The sequence below is a fragment of the Ceratotherium simum genome, chromosome 1 (genome assembly GCF_057802395.1).
Source record: "Ceratotherium simum simum isolate JZ-2026a chromosome 1, ASM5780239v1, whole genome shotgun sequence".
NCBI lineage: Eukaryota > Metazoa > Chordata > Mammalia > Perissodactyla > Rhinocerotidae > Ceratotherium > Ceratotherium simum.
The window spans coordinates 4,649,676-4,672,182 of record NC_141900.1 but is presented as its reverse complement, the minus strand read 5'-3'; the positions used below and the strand labels follow the sequence as shown (position 1 = coordinate 4,672,182).

Sequence of the window (22,507 nt, the reverse complement as noted above, 5' to 3'; positions counted from 1 at the left end):
GTCGCAATTAGGAAATCAAACGCTCTTATTTATTTAAGCCTTTTAGAAAGGATATTCTGATCTTCATAAACATTTCATTGTCACCATCTCTCTTTCTGAAGGTGGCGAATCATAATTTGCATTTTAATAACACCTCGTTAATAGTATTTTCTCCATGGTTGGCCTCTATTAGTACCACCCAGTGAGTTCAAAGAAAAATGATCAGCATGTCAAGCCAAAAACACACTGTATAGAAGGAACCACACAAAGAAATTGGCTTTCGTTTTGGTGGCTCAAGATGCAGGACTTTGATCCAAGTATAGGGCGGGATCAAATTCCAGCCCCCACACCTCCAACACCTTGGCCTGTCCCCACTGTCTTCCTGCCTGCCTTTCTCCCCTCACCCCCTCACCACCACCCCATGACCCCAATCCCAGGTAGAGCCCAGAACACTGTGGTTAGCTGCTGCGGGGAGGACCCAGCTGTCTTGCTTTCTCACTCTCCCCTTTTCTCTCCCCTTCCGGAATCTGGGCCAGCAGGCTGCGTCAGTCCTCTGCTTCCGCTGCCTTCCCCAGCACAGTGGCTGCAGTCCCTTATGATTGGTGACTTGGATGCGGGGGTAGGGAGGGGTGAAGTAAGGGGCACTTAAGGCTCACATTTAAGCTGTGTCCTCCAGCCCGGCGTGGGCCAGTTGTGCGCAGAAGTGTGTGCGCTTCCCTAACCGCGAGTGAGGTGGAATTGGTGTCCATTCTTCACCTTCTTGTTCCTAGTTTGCTAACTCACTTGTGAAAGTCAGGGAGAAGGGAGGTGCCTACTTGCATGCACACCTCTGTGAACATAGCACCACCCGAAAACATCAGTCCCATCTTGGCTCTGAACATCAGCATGTGGAAGAACGTCCTATCAGTGAGTGCTGCCCCAAAGGGCGTGGGCTGCCCCTCGGAGCATTCATCCAGCCTCTTCGGTTTCCACAGCATGAGCATTGCTGAGCACAAGCTGATGAGGCAGTCAGGCCAGCAATGAGCATCCCTACAAGGTGAGGAGCCTGACATTCGGAAGTGTCACATCACTGGCCCGAGGTCCTGTGATCAGCAAGCAGCAGACCAGGAACCCAAATGCAGCTTATTGGGCTGCCTCGCGATTCCAAGTCTGAGATTCCAAAGAGAACCCAGGAGCTTGAGAGCGATCACAGCTCAAGGTTAAGACTAGCTGCCAGGACCCAATTCGCTGCAGAAGCAGACCTTCAGAAATGTAACTCAGACTCTGGGTACAAAAACACCTCTTCACCAAGCTCTCCTGTTTTGTTAAAAAGGTCTGAGCACCCAATTCCAACTTGGGGGGGTTCCCCCACTCCGAGCAATTCTCTGACAACAGCTGGCTGTCCTACAACTCAACTCAATTCTAACACTCTCTACCTAGATATAGCATCAGATCCCACAGATTAAGGGTTCAGTCTCATAAGACTGCCCCCTTCCCCCTGTGGAAGATCAAAATTGGCCACCTCAAAATATGTCTTTTTTATCTTGGTTATTTTCTTGATAGACTGGGAGGGTCCTTGCTGAGACCAAACATTTACATTTATAATGGAAATCTCCATTTGTAAAGGTATCTCCCTTTCTGTACCAGGAAGAAGGGGGGATGACCTTATTTCTAGAAACTCTTATCAGTGTGGAAGATGAGGACTTAAATCTGCATCCTCTTGATTACTGTGCTTTCTGGTAAACTCCCATAGCTGACTCCCCCACCCCAACATCCTCCTTTGTCTACCTGAATATGCTATTTAAGGTGAAAACCTCTGCCATTTGGTGAGAAACTCAGTTTCCCTGGTTTCTCCCATGTATACATGTTATAAAGCTTTGTTTGATTTTCTCCTGCTATTGGGTCTCATGTCAATTTAATTTGTAGCCCAGCCAGAAAGGACCCAGAGTGGGTAGAGGATAGTCTTCCTCCCCTTCACCCCCACTTCAGACATCAATCACAAGTCCAGATTGTCACCTCTGTGCTTCAGGCCAAAAGGCTATGGATTGGAGGTTCCCACAACCCCCTCCCAGATCTGATCAATTTGCTAGAGCAGCTCACAGAACTCAGAGAAACATTTTACTTACCAGATTACCAGTTTATCATAAAAGGAGATAACTCAGGAATAGCCAGATGGAAGAGATGCACAGGGAAAGGTATGAGGAAAGGGCGCGCAGCTTCCATGCCCTCTCCAGGCACCGTTCTCCCCAAATCTCCACGTGTTCACCACCCAGGAAGCTCTCAGAAACCTGTCCTCTTGGGTTTCTATGGCGGCCTCATTACACAGGCAGGATTGATTAAATCATTGGCCGTTGGTGATCGATTCAATCTCTAGCCCTCTCCCCTCCCCAGAGGTCAGGGGCAGGACTGAAAGTTCCAACCCTCGAATCACATGGTTGGTTCTCCTGGCTACCAGCCCCATCCTTAGTTGCTTTCCAAAAGTCACCTCATTCACATAACAAAACACACCTTTACAGCTCTCATCACTTAGGAAATTCCATGGGTTTTAGGAGCTCTGTGACAGGAACATGGATGAAGACCAAACATACATTTCTTCACAATACCACAATTGTGCAGGAAGCCAGTGCACGCAGCAGATTGGGATTAACCCAGTTTTGCCATTCCCGGAACATGTATATCTCACTGGCTCTATCCCCTTCGACTCCTGTTAGAGTTGTGAATATACTGTATCTACTGCATTAAGCAGTGAGTTTCTTAAGCTCAAGAACTGCATATTTCTCATCTCTGTATCCCTCCCAGCACCTAGAAAAATGTATGTCATACAGTGAGTATGAAAAACATGTTTACTGAATGAATGAACAAAGGAATAAATATATAAGTGAATGAAGGTACTGAAATAATATACCAGAGGCAGAGCAGGCTGTGTTTCTAAATGAGGGTGCCTGGGAATTTAGCTGGACTATTCTTCATTGCACAGAACTGCCCCACTGATTACCAGGCAATTAGCATCTCTGGCCTCCAGGCACTAAAGATCCACCCACCCCCCACTGTGACCATCTAAACACCTGCACATTTCCCAATTCCCACAGACCCCAGGTTAAGAACCACTGCTGACCTCTGAGCTCTGATTACGAAAGAAGAAAATATGTCAGATGCTCACATGCGATGGAGTGAAGTGATAGCTGAGTGACCAAGGGTGTACACACGTTCTGACACAAAATGCTTAAATGTACTAAATGGTGACAAATAGTTCACTGGGGAGTGAAAGGCATTCAGGTGGTGAGACTTTGGGGGAATAACTTGACCTGAGTCTCAATTTCTTCAGCTGTATTTATCTTATCAGGTTCTTATAGGATAAATGAGATGACATGTTTGAAAATGTGACACAGTTTTAAGAGAAGCATTATTATTGCTGCTGTTGACAGAAAAGAACATGGAGACACTGGATAAACCATTACCTGACATTTTAACAAAACACCATCCTCCGCTGCCCAGCAGAGAGATGAGTCCTTAAGAGCTTCGTGAGGTGTGAGAAAGTGAAGGATTATAAGATTTCATGAACATATTTCTTCCACTTCCCACTGTAGTTGGCATCATCAACCAACTATGGACTCTCGCTGTGGGGAAAGACAGGACCTGCCCCCAGGCCCTGTCTATTGACTAAATTGACTAATATAAGCTATTGACTAAACATAGGAGAGAAGTGTTTAATGAGTCTATTTGAAGTAAATCCCAAGGAAAAGAAACAATAAAAATGTGTAAAGTGAGAGGTCTTCTTACTGGTATACTGTGGATCAAGCTGATTTTTTTTTTGTGCGTGTGAGGAGGACTAGCCCTGCGCTACCATCTGATGCCAATCCTCCCCTTTTTTCTTGAGGAAGACTGGCCCTGGGCTAACATCCGTGCCCATCCTCTTCTACTTTATATGGGACGCCGCCACAGCATGGCTTAGCAAGCGGCGCGTCGGTGCGTGCCCGGGGTTCCGAACCTGCGAACCCCAGGCCGCCGCAGCAGAGCGCGTGCACTTAACCACTGGGCCACCAGGCCGGCCCCCAAGCTGATATTTTTTGAAAGCAGGAATTGGACATTGCAAGCATGAATTCCTGTCAGCCCTTCACTCTCGACTTCCCCCAAGACAAATCCAAGTCCAGACGTAGGATGCCGGGGAGCTGTCCCTCAGCCCACCCCGCCTACTCACTCTTTCCTCTTGGACCAGCCCCAGCTCTTGTGAACTGAAGATGCCTGAAAGCAGCAGAGGAAATAACAGGTGCCCTTTCTGAGAAATATTCTGTTTGTATATAAAACAATTCTAGAGTATTGTTGTGTTTTTCATTCTCTGAAAACCTAAGTTGCCTTACTCTTTTAAGCAATATATTAATTTTTGAAATTCTTTATATTCATGAACTACACCTTAGTTCCAATCATAAAATGGTCCCATGATAACCGCCTGTGAATCATGGGGCTGAAATGAACATTAAATTTTACGGAGTCAGGCTCCCATCCAACTCTGCAATTTTTTTTTAATTGAAATATATTTGGCATATAACATTGTGTAAGTTTAAGGTATACAGCAGGTTGATTTGATACATTTATATATTGTAATATGATTGCCATTGTAGCTTTAGCCAATGTCTCTATCATATCACATAATAATAATTTATTTTTTGAATAATTAAGATCTAGTCTTTAGCAAGTGTGATGTTTGCAACTAGTAGATAAATAAATCCTGGAGATTAATGCACAGATTATAGACAGCTCTGCAATCTTAAAATAACATTTCACAATGTATGTCCCTCAAAGCATTAGTTCATGGGCTAGTAGATATTACATGTGGGGAAAAAGGGGGAGAAAAGGAAACATCTGTGTTCAAAGATGAGAAATGCTTAGTTAAATCAAATTAAGCAGCTTTTGTTACTGTGGATGAATTGCCATCGAGTCAGTCCCTCCACTTACGGTCGCTTCTCCTTCAACTACTTGACGACAAGGTACACTACCCCCAAATGCTATCAGTTTTCCCCTCTTACTGGACTATTCCCAATAGCATTCTATATCAAAAAAAAAACAAAATTAAATTTAAAAAAGAACACTCTGCCCAAATTGCCCTCCAGCCACTGCCCTTTTCTCTCCTCTCCTGAGTTGTTTGAACTCAGTCTCCAGTTCTGCCCCTCCCGTGTCACACTAATGTGGCTATCATTCTCACGCCCCGATGGCGGCTGCTCTTAGTGAGGACCCCAACGACTCATCTTCACTTATTTCACTCATGAGCCACATTGGACACACTGTACACTCTCCCTCCCGGAGCCGTTTGCTCCGTGGGGCCGCCAAGACCCCACAAATGCTTCTCCGCCTTCCGGCCTGACGCCCTCTTCTGGAACTCTTCATGGTGGAGGCCTCAGGCTGCGTTAGCCCTCTTTGTTTCTCTGTCTACACTCCCTCCTGTGGTAATGCCGTCCAATCTCAGAGCTCTAAATGCGTCACAATGGGGAAGACTCCCAAATAATATACCCAGCTGCAGCTCTTCAGCCTCCCGAAGAAATCTGCCTATTTAACATTTCATCTGGGTCTCTTAAAAACAATTAGACACGTTCAAAACTGAACTGAACTTCTATTCTTATCCCCAAAACTTCTCCACTCACAGTTTTTTTCTATCTTAGTGTTGGGGCCCAGGGCAGGCCACCCCAAAATATCCCACAATAGCAGTTTGATTATTTTGAATTAAAGTTACTTGAGAAGCAAAGAGGGCATTCTGACCCTCCTGTCTGCTCCCCCTGAAAGCAGAAAATAAATCTCCCATTTGAAAGGTGCTCTCCCTGCATCCTCATCACCAGACTAGTGGATTAAGGGCCAAGAACCTGCATAAACAAACCTTGCTAATTACGTACCCCAAACCTAAGTTTCTTTGTCCTGTCAATTCTTCACAAATGCATTGATTCTTCGTGTAAAAGATACACATACTGCCTTTGTTCACTCTCCAAGCATCATTTCTCTATGATCTCCAATATTAATATATTAAATTGGATTTTTCTCCTGTTAATTTGGTTTGTGTCAGTTTTATTATTAGTCCAGCCATAAGAACACAAGAAGGGAATAAAGGAGATTTTTCCCTACTCCAACATTAGTTAAAGGTAATTCCAGCGATCCAGTTACTTGGGCCAAGATAGTCAGGTCTTCCTTGATGTCTCTCTATTACACACTTATCAGATCTTTTGGCAAATCTCTTGGCTCTACCTTGCAATTCTGGTGTGTGTCCCTTCTGAATGCAGCCAGAATCTGACTACTTTTCCCCACCTTCCCTGCTATCATTCCAGACCAGGCCACCATCATCTCTCACCTGGGTTGTCACATCAGCCTCCTAAATGACTTCCACTTCCACAGCTACCCTCTACTGACTCTTCTCCACACAACAGCCTGAGCAAGGCTTGTACATCATACATCAGATGGTGTCACTCCTGCTTACAGCCCTCCAGCAGCCTCTTCTATCCTTCAGATCACCTGCAACCATACCATCTGTGGGCACCTCTCGGACTTAACCTCCCAGACTCTCACCCTGTACACTCTGCTCTGGTGGCTCTTCACACACACCTGGCACCCCTGCCATGAGGCCTCTGCACTGGCTGCTCCTCTGGCTTGGAACTCATTTCCCTGTGTTTCTGTAACTCTCCGAGTCTTTACTGCAATGTCACTTTCCTGGCAAGGTCGACCGTAGCCACATGATAATTCCTCTTGGCGTTCCTGGTCGCCCCACCATACTCCTGCTCAGCCTCATGACTTACCACCTCCCAAGAAATACAGTGAAGAAGTTTCTTCTTCATTGTATTCGTAGACTCTGCTTCCCTGCACTGTAAGTGCCACAAGAGCAGAGATTTTTACTTGTTCCCTTCACTGATTCACCCCAAGCTTAGAGATTGACAAATAGGACATAAATGTAGTTGAATAAATTAATAAATTAATGAATATGTAACTTGTTCAATAAGTAGTAGGAAACCACTAAAATTTTTGAACAAGTGCGCTCCATGGTCCGAACCGTGCTTTAGAATTAATTATTAGTTAGGTGGCTGAGTGTCAGGTTCTTGTAAGATCTCAGACTATGTCTCAATCACTTGCAGGTACATCAGCACTCAAGAAACATATACTTTTTGAAACTAGAATTAAAGGAAGGATATACGACGATGAGAAGTCTCAAAAATTTAAATCTTTCAAAGAAGGAAAATACTTCTTCGCCTCTTTCAAAGAAGGAAAATAAATAGTTCTGAAGAATTATATCTTGGTGTCTCAGTGAGTAGAAAAAGAAAAGAAATTTCATGACAGAATCATACCAGGGCATTCAGCTAACTCTAACTTCAGGCATGAATGTTTCTCATTCACAGGAATTGACCTTCAAGAGGTGAAAGCTACATCTGCATCAATCTTACTTGTCTCCTTTCCAACCCTCTCACAATGTCTGTTAATCAATCACTATGATCAGCAAGAATGGAAAACTGATTATACAGGCCATCTGACTTTCTGTCAAGCTGTTTGCAGGAGCATATGTTGTTCTTCGAAACACACCTTCCTAGGAACCATCCTGTGTCCAGGTGTGAAGTAAACTCCTGGCTTCGTCCCGCGAACACAAGGGAAGGAATTTGCATCTTCCCACCTACACAAGCACAATCTCTTTCCCATGGGTGGAGATCATAGAATACTTTGGAGATAGAAAGAGGCTTTTACAATGGGGTTTTCCTGAGATTCACCTAAAAAAATAGCATCCTAAAAAGTCAACTTCTCTGAGTATCTAAAACAGGTCATTTAACCCTCACAACACCCGGTACGCGAGTTGGTGTGAAGTATTTGCATGACATCTCGCCAAGAACTGCCATTTTCTTGATTTCTGTTCTCTGTACCATCACCTCCGAGAGAAATGATGTAGGAACAGAAGAGCAATGGTTGAGAATGTTCAAAGCCAAAAATATCATTGCTTTGAAAGGAAAGAAAAGCTTTCATTTTGCAAAGAAGGAGGTTAAGAGGCTTACTAACGATTTGCATAATGAGGCATTCCCTGGCTTAAAATGACACCTGGTCTCTCTTCCTGACCCTCTGTTCTCTCCACCTTGCTATGATAACCCAAGATAGGCACAACCAGGCAGCGTTCAGCCTTTTATCCCACCACAGTGAGAAGGTTCTTCCTGTAAGACCACCATCTTCTTCATCAAAAATGTATTGAGGAGCTATGATGTAGAAAGCACATCACTAGACGGGAAGGAGGGGGTAAGACGTCAAGACCCCTGTCATACAAGCATGGCCGCAATCACCGGGAGAGGCAGTCCTGACTTATCCGCCCCTGTTCTGCAGCATCTTGCCGAAGGATGAGCATCTGTTGCCTAACAGATTCCAGATGGTCCCTCTAAGAGCCTCATCTTCAGCCCCTTGCTTCCTCATGGGCATTCCAGAGAGAACAAAAAGTTTGCAAACTATCTGTAGTCAGTGTTCTCTAGTCCAGGCATGGGAGGTGCTTACGAGAACAGCAACCCACAGCCCGCAGCAACACGGCTCTAAGTCCTTGCACCATCCGACTCTACCCAGGGGCCCAAGTCTCAGTTGGACCACACCCTCCACTCCACTTCTCAACCTCCTTGGCCTGCCCACTCACCCCCCGATGTCTGCTCTAATGTCTCTCCTTCAAGTCCTGTCGTCCAGCTGCTCCAGCCCTTAACTGATCTTCTCTTCTCTTCCCCCAAAGATGTCACCAGCCCAATCACACAATTTAACTGGCAAGTGTTCTCAGATTGCCTCCCATGTCCCTAAACCACTGTCCCAGGCATCTGGGGATCCCTCTCCACCCTGCAAGTAGGTGGCACATGCCTACGTTTTAAGGATTTGCACTGAAGATGAAATACCCTCCTCTATTTCCCTAGTTCAGGTAGGTAGAATCTGGAGTCAGATATGCAAAGCCCCTGTGGATATTGTCCAAATTTATTCTGAAGGGTCTTTAAAGCTACAGATGCTTTGTGTCAAATCAAAGCTCCACTCGATCACATTACGTCAACAATTATTCTGCTATCTGGAGAGCTCAGGCATATAAAAAAATGAACCTTAAGAAATTAAAAAGGGCAATGGATTTTCTTCAAATGATCTTTGGGATGACTATAGAGAAGCTTCACAATGTTTCTCTACTCAGATTTCCAAATTCAAAGCCCTTCTCACTGTAAGTGGACACCTGGGGAAAGCGTGGCTCTGACACCAGCTACTCACAGGTCTCTGGTGTGACACGGGTACGGGATGGCCTGCACCTGTGCAGCCGGTTCCACAACTTCCTGCCCCGTCTGCACCAAGATGATGGCTCTTTCAATCATGTCTTGCAAAGGGACAAAGATGTAGTTATATTTGAAACCATCAGCTGGTAGGCTCTGAGGATGGAACTTCCAAACAGGGTTTTTCACCGAATCTGTTCTCATGCTGTATAAGACACTGGTCCGGATTGTGTATGTGATGTGGGGTGGCAGCTGGGAAGGCTTTGACCTGAAGTTCTTGCCAACTAAGGAACTGTTGAATATGATACCTAATGGCAGAAAAGGGAAAACAAATGTCACCACAACCGAGCAGCAGCTCACACAATGCCAGCATGGGGTCCAACTGGAAGCTGGACGAGACTGGAGACTTGGCACAGCCCTCTGTTGCAGAGGGCCCCACGCACCAGTAAGGCAAATCTGATTTTCAGCGTTACCCAGGCAGTTAGCAGTAAGCTAACTCCTAATTCCCAGTCCAATGCTCGTCTTTATTTTTAATAAAACCACACAGTGGTGTGAGTAATACAAAAAAATTATTTGTTTTGCATTTTTGCAGGACTTGAAAAATTACACAAGGCTGCTCAAATAATCAGGCTTCCCTCCTCTGAGATTACAGATGCATTTCTAAGAATTGATATGTTTGGGGTACTTATCATTCAAAATGTAAACGTATGTACACTGTGTTCTGGCACATGAATTCTTTGAATTTCATATAGAAAACCTGTTACAGATTGAACTGTGCCTTCCCAAAATTCATATGTTGAAGTCCTAACCCCCAGCACATCAGAATGTGACCCTATTTGGAGAGAGGGTCTTTACAGAGGTAATCAAGTGAAAATGAGGTCATTAGGGTAGACTTTAATCCAATATGACTGATGTCCTTATAAAAAGGGGAAATTTGGACCCAGGCCTGTACAGAGGGAAGATGACGAGAAGAGACCTAGGGAGAAGGCGGCCATCTACAAGCCAAGGAGAGAAGCCTGGAACGGACCCTCCTCACAGTGTCAGAAGGCACCAACCCTGCCAACACCTTGATTTTGGACTTCTGGCCAGAACCATGAGAAAATAAATTTCCGTTTAAGTCCCCCAGTCTGCAGTCCTTTGTCATGTAGCCCTAGCAAACTAATACAAACCCAAATAAAAAATAATTCAATATTTATTCAAAATGAATGTGAGAACACATCACATTTATCTTGAACAAGTGAACTATTAACAGATGGAGATTGATTGGCTGTTGTCTTTGCTCCCTCCACCCCAGGATATCAAGATACTATGATAGAAATAAAAGTGATCAAGGAAATCAGAGTATAACTTCGATCAGGAAAAATATAATTTATTGTGTGAGATTTAACCATAAAATGACACCATAAATTAGGAAAAACAGATGCAGTGAGTAGCACTGGGCCCAGGATGGTGAAAACACCAATAGTCATGTACGAGGCCCATCTTTTCATCAACTCAACACAATTACTTCTGCTTTATTTTGTTTCATCTGGAAAGGACTTCTTTTCTTTCTGAGCCATTGTAAGACACATTTAGGGAGAAATATGCAAAATGACAACCTATTTGAGCCTGTGCCTCTATGAGCATATTGTTTCACTGAATACTTACTGGCCAAGAAACTGTTCTGCTGCAGGAGTTCATGTGCTGTAGACTCCAGGATGGCGACAGACTCCAGCGCCTGGAAACGGTTCAACGCCACACAGGAGGACAGATTGACCAAGACACGGCCCAGGAAACGGATGCGTCCGGCGTCCATGTGGTTCAACATCTTGTGCAGCATCTCTCCTGAGGAGGGTAAACACACAAGGACATCACAATGTTCTCAACAATGCTTATTGTTCCTACAGCGGACACGGTGCAAATAAATGTGCAAGTGCATCTCAACTCCTTCACGAGAAAACTACTCGAGACAGTCCCATTTTGTTCAGAAGTTGCCGCCTCTTTACTGAGTGTAAACTCTGCTTTTCGAGTACAGTCCCTGTAATGCTGATACTTACATGTAAATGAAAAGAAAACAGTTAAATCACAAAGGATGTGGTGGCAGCCCACGGGAAAGTCAGACAGTGGGCGATGGAGAAAACAGACAACAGAGGACAAGTCTATGAGCAGCAGGGAAGAATCTCTCACAGAGAACACAACGCAAAAAAACTTAATGTTCCGATCCGAGTCAAGTAGTTCTAAAAAACACGCCTTCACTGAAGCAGCAGGCATTTTGTGAAAGTCATTCATTTTATAACATTAATTTTGCTAAAACAATTATCAAGGAGTGTTGACACTGAGGAAATCGAATCCTGCTGTCCTCTCTGTCCCGAGTTTCTGCGTTTGAAATGGAAATAGAACGGTAGGTTAAATTGGCAACATCTTGGCTCTTGAGACTGAACATGAAACAGTTTTCAGGACAAAACACTGAGAGGTCTTAGTATTTTAGCTCTGGTTTCAGGAAGGAGCTGGACCACAGGAGAGAGAGACATGGAAAACCAAGTGATCCAGAGTGACATGGTGCGGGCAGAAGACCCAGAACCCAGCCCAGTGAGCGAAAGCAGTTACAAGTCTCAGAATTTGTACAGGGCAGATCTGTGGAGAAATTGAGCCCTCAGGTTTGCTCTGCCCACTGGCCCTCAACAGGAGATGCCATCAGACCCCCCAGGGTTGCCCACGTCACAGCATCACCATAAGGTGGGGCGCGTGTACTTGCCCTGCGGTGCAAGGGGAAGTGGGAGGACTGCTCGTCTAGTCCTCGCAATGTCCACAGCACAGGGGTCTCCACTCTGGGGCAGCCACTCTGCCCAGCCTAGGCCTCGCTCAGACTTCTGCTGAGAGTCTTTGCTCAGGACGTCGTAAAGAAAATAAAAGAATCAATCCAGAAGAAGTGAACGTACAAGAATATATCCCAACGTATTTTAACACACCCAAACACACACAAACACACAGCAAAACATAAAACCATGTACACAAAACTGCCGTGGAGACAGCTATTTATTGTCAATGACCACTCCTTAGCTCTGGGACCTGCTTATTCTAGTTTCAAGGAGTGAGCGGACATCTTCTGGCCACATCTTCTTCTCAAAAAGCATCCACAGAAGAGATGGGTTCCAACTGGCCCCCACCCAACCCCAAATCTATCAGATTGAACAGAACCCTCAACTGGGAAACATCAAGACAGAAAGAAATGGAAACACGATGAGAATCTTCTGAAAAGGGCTTACACATTTGTATGATATTTCATCTTCACAACACCTTTTCATTTGACTATAGTAGATCATATGCTTTTTGGCACATGTTGACTGTCCAACACTCTAGTTACACAGTATTTTGCTCTTAAATACATGAAGTCCACTCTCTACCCAACAAATCCTGTTGGCCGTTCCTGGGAACACTGTGATCCCGCAGTTCCTCAGCAGCCTCCGTGGACAAGGCTCCGGCCACCTGCTTCACTGAGTGCCAGGGGTGAGCACACACCACGTGGACGAGGACTCGTCACCACAGTCTCCCTGAGTCCACGCTCTCGCTCGCGTGCACACACCGGACATCCAGTATGAGCTTCCCGGTGTCTTGCACGGAAATGTCCTGCAGGTGGGAGCTCCCCTGGGCTATGTCTTCAGTATCAACCTTGATTTGTTTCTTCTCCTCCGTGGTCAGGGACAGCCTGTTGCCTTAAGCCCTGTCACTCGCCCCCATTGTATGGTGGCAGATAATGACGTGACCCCGCCTGCCCTCTGTGTGGCGCTGCTCCCTTCAGGCCCTCCTATACCTCGTGGACCTCCCAAATGCTCGACACTTTCCAAGCGACAGCCAGTCTCTCTTCTGTCCACTCCCTGGGTGCCCCCAGCCTGGGGCAGCATCAGTGCAGCATCCCTGGGGGCTGCCTCCACATCATTTCTCTCCTCTGCTGGTCTTCTTCCTGCCCCCACCTCCTCCTGGCTTCTTAGGTTTCTGAATCAAGTTTGGGCTTTGCCTGCCTGACACTCTGCCTGTATCTGAAAGGCAGCTTGGAGTCATGCGAAGGGGGCTGGAGCCACATGAGAAACTACATCAAGGTCCATCCTATTGCCCTCAGGATGTAAAAAATCAGTTAATATGTCTGGGCCTCAACTTCTTCCTTGGAAAGGAAAGAATTTTTTCAGTCCCCCAAATCCAGATGACTGGAAACACAAGGTTCCAAGCACGACCAAGAAGCCAGCGTGGCCCTTCAGCTACTTCTCTTCTCAGCCTGCATCGCTCACTGTTTCTCAAAGCAGAGGTTGTTGTTTGCTGTTGTTGTTACTCTATTATTTCCAGACCTCAGGCCAAGATACAGTGTAGGGTTTGGGAAGGGTGGATTTCAGATCAGCAAGCTTTTCTAAATGACTACAATAATGATGAAGTGACATTGTCCCGGCGTCAGTCATGTGCCAGGCACTATTCTGAGCACTTTTATTTATTGTCTTGCTTAACCCTTACTTCTCTGTAGGGAAGTGCTATTGGTACATTCATTTTAAAGCACGTGAATTAAGGCACAAAGATGGTAGGTAACTACTAAGTTTCAAAGCCATGATTCACACACAGGCCATCCAGCTCCGGTGCCACCCTCTTAACACTACACCGTGCTGCATTCACATTGGGTGGAAACATGAAACTGCGGTTTGATGTATGTCACAAGCACGTAAACATTTCAGCAATTCCATACAGTTCTGCCCACCAGGCCATATTATCTGCCACAGTAGAAAGACTGCAAGATGCGGAGGCCCCAGATTTGGGTTCCTGGTTCCACCTATTCTTTTAGGACCTTGGAAGAGCCAGTCTCTCAGCCTTGGTTTTATCATCTGTATTTTATAAAGCCTAAAAACCCTGTTGCTGTCTTCCAGGGAGAGATCAAATGGAAAAAACAGACATGAAGCCAGTTAGTAAACTATTAAACAGAAGACCACCTGTGACCGTTGGAATGCACACACACACCCTCATAGAAACGGCACCTGAATTCACCATTTGGTAGACACTGAAGCATCCAGTTAAGCAAAGACAATCAAACTGAACCATAGAAGATAAAAAACTCACTGTTCAATTCAGAGAGAAGAAACAGCACAAGCCTGGGCTCTCGAATGGCATCAATAGAGGAAACAGTCAGTTGACTCAATTTTCATTTCCCACCCAGGTTCACGTTTAGCAGTTTCTAAGGTTTCAGGCAGGAAAGGCCCTTTGGCTGTTTGCATGACACAATCCAAGAGGAGCTAGAAGGATCTGCAGTGTCTGGGTCTCCTACCTCAGTGTGCCCTGAGTCCTCCCCAGTGGAACTCAGCAGGGACACAGCAGGAAGGGACGTCACCACAGGACAGCAGAGTCTCTTGGAAAGGTTCTGAGTCTCAGGGTCCCTGCCACAGACACAGGAGAGGCCTTTCCCTCAGCGCTGACATGGGAAGGTGTGCGGGAGTGGCCAGTGGACTGGTCTGGCCTCCACACCTGCTTCCACGGGGCCAGCCCCCGCTCAGCTGAACAAGAGGTCATGGGGGTTTGGTTTGAGGAGTGTCTGTCAGTGCAGAGCCCGCTTGGTCTGGAGATGGGGACACAGGATCTCTACTCTCAGAGCAAGTCTACTGGCCTCGCGGTCAGGGTTCAGATGTGGGGGAGCACCCACTCACCACTTCCTGGTGGGCAGCTGTGCCCGTTTAACCCTCGGACACTACATTTCCTCTCTGTGAGACGGGGATGATAATAATCTGCTGTGTGGCCATTTCCTAAAGATTAAATGAAATAATGCCCGTGAACCTTCTGGTGCTTGCTGAGTCTGGTGCACGCTGAGACTCCATAAATGTGTCCTAATATCATGACTATTAATATGTTATAGAAAATCGATTTCCAGTAGAGGCATAGACAGAATATGTCACCTTTATGCTGCCATCTTATCAGATATTGGCTCAGATAGCACTGCACAATCAAAGCAACATTCTGTAGGGTGGGCAGACTTCCAGATTCCCAATCCCACCTCCACCCCAAGACGCAAAGCTCAGCGTCCCAGTGGACCTACTGTAGAGACACAAATGGCAGAGTCTGGACAGCTGGCCTGGATTGGCTGAGGTAAGGGCAAAGCTGATGCCAGCAGTTTTTAATTTTTTTGGTCCATTTTCTCTATTTCCTTCTCCAAAATTGGACCACATCTCTGAAACTGCCCTTGGTGGTGACTCCGCCATGTAGTGCTCATCTGTGCGGTGTAATCTAGTGCTTCTCAAGTGCTCCCACCCACGGACCACCATGAGGGAGGAGAAGGGAGCGTGGATGTGGCATGTGTGCGAGAAGACGGGGAGCCTGAAGGAGCCTGAAAGAAGAAAATGTTGTGGAATGCCTGATTTTTTTCCCATAAAAATTTTATATTCAGTATAAAATTATGTGTCATTTGCCCCTAAATGTTGAAGCAAAAGAAATGCCTTTGAGCAATGTGTCATGTGTACTCTGTGACTCTGTGGGCCCTGGTACACTGCCTAGCAAGCACGGATGCACCACGTTCTGGGGACATCATTTTTGCTGTGAAATGCCACTGCCGCTGGTGTTTATGTGGTGTCAATGTGATGGACACTCCCGTGGAGATGCATTCTGCTATTTTCTACTAGTGCAGGTAGGAGGCTGAGCTCCGATGTTCTTGTGTGCGGTGATAGGCCCCGGAGCCATCCAAAGACAGACACAAAAGAGAGTCAGGCTGGAGTAACCCAGCTCGGAGGGCACAGAAAGGGCGACATCACCCCCCTGCTGCAACTGCTCCACGGGAGCTGAGCAAACATGGCGGCAAAGTCGACAGACACGGCTTTGCCCCTGTAGCACCTCTGCTGTGACTCCATGTTTTACCCTGGAAAGTTATTTAATCTGTCAGAGTTTCTGCAGTGCGAGGAAAGCAAAATCACCCACACACTTGTTCTGAGAACTAAAGATTCTTTAGCACCTAGTGTATTGTCAATGCTCCTGACTGCTTACTATTATCATATTTATCATTACTCAAGAAGAGAGCTAGGATCCAATCAGCTATCTTAAGTTAATTCCTTGGGATGAAACTAAGCAGAACAACTAGAAAATAGGAGACCAAAAAGCTCACTGTGCATCATGGGGGGCTTCATGTGTTTTTGTTTTTTGTTTTTTACGGAGAATTGGAGAGTGTTAAATTTTACAGGTGGGGCAAACCGAAGATGTTTTTATATTGCTGATCATTTGTCATTTGGAATACATTGTTCTATAAGCTCACCTAGTAAGCTTGTTTAGACAATTTAACTGTGTATCATTCCAGCTGTTTAATAGAATAAGGAGCAACTTGGCCTCCATATAGTGTGGCTTTAATTACCTTCCAGGGACAGAATCAAAGCAGCTTAAAAAAAAGTTTTGAGGAGCTGAAATTTTCATATAATTCATATGATTAGGGACCCTATATGGAGATATATATACATAGAGAGAGAGAGAGAGAGAGAGAGAGAGAGACAGGGTCTTATTTCAATGAATCTATGTAATACCCACTCTGTGATGCATGCAGTAAGTATATATATATATATATGTATTGAGAGAGAGAGACAGCCATACAGATATAGATATCTGTGTGTGTGTGCACCTCTGTATATACATATACTATATACTATATATATATATATACCATGTACTATACATATATACATATATATAGTCTCAGGAACCAGGAAAGCTGCTCCACACAAAAACTCAGTAGGTCTTAGGACACTGTGCAGAGCTCCTTCCTCTGAGAAGAAAGCAGCAATGCCTGTTTGGCAACAGCTGCACAGTGGACTGAATGTAATACAAATAACGTGTGGCCAAGTATTAACTGCATGCTCTATGACTTTGGATACCCTAAGTTCTCTCCCAAACTAAAGGGGGCACTGAGGGCACTGTCACACATGAAGGATGGAAAACAGAGGACAGGGACTCAAAAGAGTGAAGCCCGTTGTGAGAGGACTAGAGCCAGGCTCGCCACTCTCTCCTGGATCACGCCATTGCATATGATAGGTAGTTAAAGATGAGTTGAGGGAAAACATGCATGTCCATGCACCAGAGGCGTGGGAAGGCCACATGGGGCCCCTGTTAGCCTATGAGGGGAACAAGAATCAGGCGGCTCACATATAAGCAGACATGAAATAGCATAATATGAAATTCTATAATAATTTCAGCCAAGCTCTGGCTAACAAAAGAAGTTGAGCATTGTCCCCAGTCAGTGTATATACACCATGGGATCCTAGATATGGCCGGCATTAGCCATAGCCAACTTGGGGATTCGAGATCCCAAGGTGTCTATCCCTAAAAATTATGTTCAATAATTGACTCCATCCTCCTCCTCAACCTAGGCACTATTGACATTTTGGCCCCTAATTATTTGTTGTAGAAGCTTTCTTGTGCATTGTAGGATGTTTAGGAACTTTCCTGGCCTCTCCTTTTAGGTGCCAGTAGCATCTCATCAGCTCTGACAACAGAAATGTCCCCATACATTACCAAATGTCCCCTGGGGACCAAATCATCCTCAGTAGAGAACCATTGATTTAAACTGAGTCATGATAAGCCCCATCCACATAAAAAACTTTCCATCGGGTTTTAGGGCCTCATTCTTAACATCACCAAACATGTAAGGAAAACCTCCAACATGAAAGAAAGAACTCAAAATAAATAAACAACAAAAAATAGTAACGATCAAAAAATAAAGCTAAAGATATAAATGACATTATTTTTTAACAGAGGTTTTAAAAAACAGAAGTTTAAAAAAATCAAAGAAATAATAACAGGAGAATGTCCTATAAGTGAAGGACAATCCCCTGCAGATTAAAAGGAACAATGACGAAGTTTTGGCTTTGTTGTAGATGACTTGTTACAGACAAACTTTCCTACCAAGAACAACTAGAAATTAGGGATGATTTTTTTAAAAAATCTATATGAAGCCTTTAAAAATTTTTCAAGGCAGCAAGGACTTGAAGGTCTGAGATCCACAGGAAGAGGGCAGCATAGGAAGTCTGATATTTCGGACTGATATTTGGACATTGCTAAGGATGGATGAACCGAGCCTCCAGCGGTCTAGGAGGCTTGCGTTCAGGGACTCAAAGATGAGGGGCCCTAGGAAACACCAGGTTTTTAGTTGAGCCCCTTCCCCACCCCAACAGGGCTACTCCCAAGAGTAAAGGGAAGATTTCCTAGCAAGACTCAAGCCCAGCTCCATCAATAGTCTCTATCCCTGACTGGATTAAGAGAACATGGCCCCGCTCTAGCTTTCTGCAAGAAGCAGGAAAATAACACTATCTGGAGGAAGACAACACCATCGAGAAGCTAAAATTTATCCCTACAGGTTTTCATACACAATGGTTGGTATTCAATGAAAAAAGTGATTATTATTGCTGGACACAAGACAGAATAACCAAAAAGCAAGATAAAAATATCCAAAAGGCCCACAAAAGACTAAAATATTATAATTAACAACATGCACTTTAAAAATTTTTGGACACAATTGCCCCAAAATTGGATGAAAATAGGGAGACCTTCAACAGATAACTGAAAGCTATTTAAAAAAAGCAAATTAAAATTTTATAATGTGAAATCAGTAACTAAAATGAAGAACTCTCAGTTGAAGACAGAATTAGTGAATTAGAAAACCAGTAAGAAAAAACATTCCCCAACTGACACACAGAGAGAAAACAAAACATTGGAAAACAGAGACTGAGATCTAACAAGCATGTGGACACGGTGAAAATTTTTATCATGTTTACTTGGAGTTTCAGAGGAGAGCAGAGAGACAATTGGTCAGAAGCAATATTTCAAAACATCATGGCTAAGACTGTCCCAAAATGTAAGATATCAAGCCACTGATTCAAGAAGTGCTACAAAACAAAGCAGGAAACATAAAAGAAGCCATACCTAGGTAAGTCACAGTCAAACTGCTGGAAAGAAAAAAAAAGGAAAAATTTAAAATACAGAGGAAAATATAAATATCTAACATATTCTCAATAGAAAATAAAGTACAGCCTCAAATATATAAAGCCTAAACTGATAAAACTTAAGGAGAAATTGACAAATCCACAACCACAATGTGAAATTTAAACACACCTTTTAATAACTGGTAGAAGAAGCAAACAACAATCAGCAAGGGTACACAGCACTGCACCCAGCAGTCACAGAACCATTGCATGTAGGAAGCAAAATTGACCGTGAGTGGGGGTGTTAAGCAAGTCTCGACACATTTCCAACAAATGAAATCATATTGACAGACTATATCCTCCGACCACTGTGACATAAAGCTAGAAATAGTAACACACAGATAAATGGAAAATCCCAAATATTTAGAAATTAAGCTATATATAAACTTTCAAATAATCTAAGGATTAGAAAAAAGAAAACAGCACTAGAAATACTTTTAATTGAACGATAATGAAAATAGAACATATCAAAACTTATGAGATGCAGTTAAAGCAATGCTCAGAGGGAACTGTATAGTCATGAATATGTATATACTAGAAAAGAAGATGAAGTGGAAATCAGATCTAAGTACCAAACTCAAGAAGTTATAAAAAATAAGAAGTGACAAATCAAAGAGAGTAAAAGGATAGAATCTATAAAGAAAAGAGTAGAAATCAATGAAATGTGACACACATAAAATACAATCAACAAAGCCATACATTGGTTTCTTGAAAAGACTAATTAAATTGATAATCCTCTGACAAGACTAATCAAAAAAAAAAAGAGAGCGAGACAGAGAGAAAGACACAAACCAAAATTATCAAGAATGAAATAGGGAATATTTTCACATATCCTTCAGATATAAAAGTGAATTTACTGAGTAAAATTACTCAGGGCATTTTCCTCTCTTTTTCAGGATGACATTTGCAAATATGAACCAGTAAAACATTGTCATATAACAAAAATGGGGAGGCTGTAGGACCCAGGAAATGCGGTGTGTCCAACCTAGGAGAACAGAGGAGATAATTCCTAGGAAAACCTGGGGATGATGGACACAGAGGTCCAGCTGCCTAGACTGGAGCAGGAGGGAGAGGCCCAGCTGGGGGTCTGCACAGACAAAAGGACCCCACAGTGGAGAGGATATGTTGGCACAACGCGGGAGGGGGACATGGAGAGCAAATGTTACACCTCAAAGCAAGAGAAGACAAAACTTTAGGAAAAGGGAAACATGAAAAAAGAAATTTCACTATAATATGTAACCTGGCTCTGCACTGAATAATATTTATCTAGTCATAATGTTTTATAATGTAACTAAAATGGTCATATAACCATAGTAGGGCAATGGAGGGGGAGTGGTGCAGTGCAGGAGAATGGAGTCTGCATCCTTCATAGCAGGAAATCGATTAATAATTCCTAAATGAGTAAGTCGGGAAATATGACTGTAAGCAGATCATTTAAAAACATAATGACCAATCCAGAAGAAACAGCTAGTAAGTTTAAAGCAATTCATATTAGGGAGTGAAATTGGAAGGGGAGCTGGAACAGGGAACTCATAGTAACAGTCAATATTGATGCACATGAAGGCGTCTGTAATAGAGTCAATTTTTATGAACAGGCTACAAAATGATATGGACAGTTTGAAAATACATACACCTACGCTTGTATAAGCCACATAAATCCGTCTGAAAAAGTACTCCAAGGCTTCGACAACAGCTATCTCTGATGATAAGATTACGGGTAGAATTTTTTTCCTGGCTTATTTGTATTTTCTGATGTTTCGACATAAATTGCTTTGTAATAAGCAAAAAGTTATTTTAAAAAGTCAAATAATGAATAAAAACAAGATCATGATTGGGTAAACCTTCCAGGAATTGCATCAATTTACCTTCAAATAGTCCTTTGCCCCAGTCTCCAGATACTGATTACAGGATGAAGAAATAGATGACCCAGGTACCAAGTTTAAAGGATGGATGGAGTAAGGTGGGTGAATTCTTTAGCTAGGGAGTTGCAAGAGGAGATCTGCATCTGGTGGTTGCGCAGGCCCCCAGCACTCCCCGAGTTGTGGACAATGCCTGTCTTCACAGCAGGCCTGTTCACGGAGGACTGTGCAGGGTCGAACGGAAAATTAATCATCATGACCCACCACTAATGAGAGGGACTCTGGGTCACCAACTTTGGGTGGGGCAGGAGGAAGAGAGGAATCACACACTCAAAATTCCATGTGAATCCTACATTCTGAGTCCAGACACATTTGTAGGAAAAGCTCACGGTCTGAATGTCTGGTTCTGTTTTTTCCCTTAACTTTATAAGTTTACAAGTGGGAAAACCTGTTCAAAAGTAGTCTGGGTTCTAAGCAAGGTGCTGAGCGAACGTTTGGCCCTCTGAGACACCATGTTAGCACCAGCAGGTCTGCGGACAGAGACAAATGAGAGCCTCTGGGTTCTGGAGAGAAAACCTCTCAGACCAAGCCAGTCCTCGCTCCAACACACATGATGGAGGCTCTGTTACAATAAGCTTTCCAGAACGACTTCATTAAAAAAAAGAAAAAAGATGTGCTTCAATTACTTGAAAAACTGATTTAAGGTGGTAACGTTTATTTTAAAATAGTTTAACCTTTCTAAAGCAGTAAATTCACCAAATTTTTTTTTATAAAAGCAAAGTATTGTACTTAATAAAGTTCCTTTTCCTCCCCTAATCCTGTTGTTCCAGGCAGACGCTAGCCCCTTCCTGTGCACAAGCAGAGTGCCAGGTGACAGTGACCTGAGATCACCAGACCTCCTTCCTTCCCTCAGGGAATCTTTCTTTATTCCATTCTGCATCCAGAGGGTTACTATCCTGAGAGCATCCCTGGGATGCGCCTGACAAACTCTGATTTTGCTGCAGCGCCATTGTTTCCAGACATGTCATCTGCTTCCCTGCACTGGATAGTGGGACAGGATCTCCAGACCTTTGCCCAGAACCTGACTCTCCCTGTGTGTTCAGAAAATGTAAATGAATTTGTGGATTAATAAACTGTAGAGATGCAATAACTGTTTGCTAATTGACAGCCTTTTTTTATCTGAGCTCAACATTTTCAAACCAATGTAACTGCTTTCAATTGACTATTAACTCAATAATAGTAATTTCTTTTATAAACTGACTTTATAATTCACAATTCTTGTATTCAGACCAGAAGCCTTCCTTTTTAACTAGGTTTCTTACTATGCAAGCCCTGAATCAGCAAATCAGAAAACTTCAGGTGTGAACAAACTTTGGAGTGTATTTAGTTCAAGCCCTTCATTTTATAGATGAGAAACCAGAAACTGGGAGAGGAAGAGTGACTTGTCAATGTCACCCAGAAACTTCATGGCCAGAGGGTGGGCCAGAGTGGGGAGCCATCTGGGTGG

At 43.9% G+C, this 22,507-nt stretch overlaps 1 protein-coding gene across 1 annotated transcript in view; it reads right to left on the bottom strand.

The window, feature by feature from the left end:
* ABCA13 (ATP binding cassette subfamily A member 13) overlaps window positions 1–22,507 on the bottom strand; it is a 420,155-nt gene that overhangs the window by 241,010 nt on the left and 156,638 nt on the right. Inside the window, 2 exon segments of the mRNA XM_004438384.2 lie at window positions 9,187–9,493; window positions 10,833–11,009. Coding sequence (XP_004438441.2) covers window positions 9,187–9,493; window positions 10,833–11,009 — 484 coding nt within the window.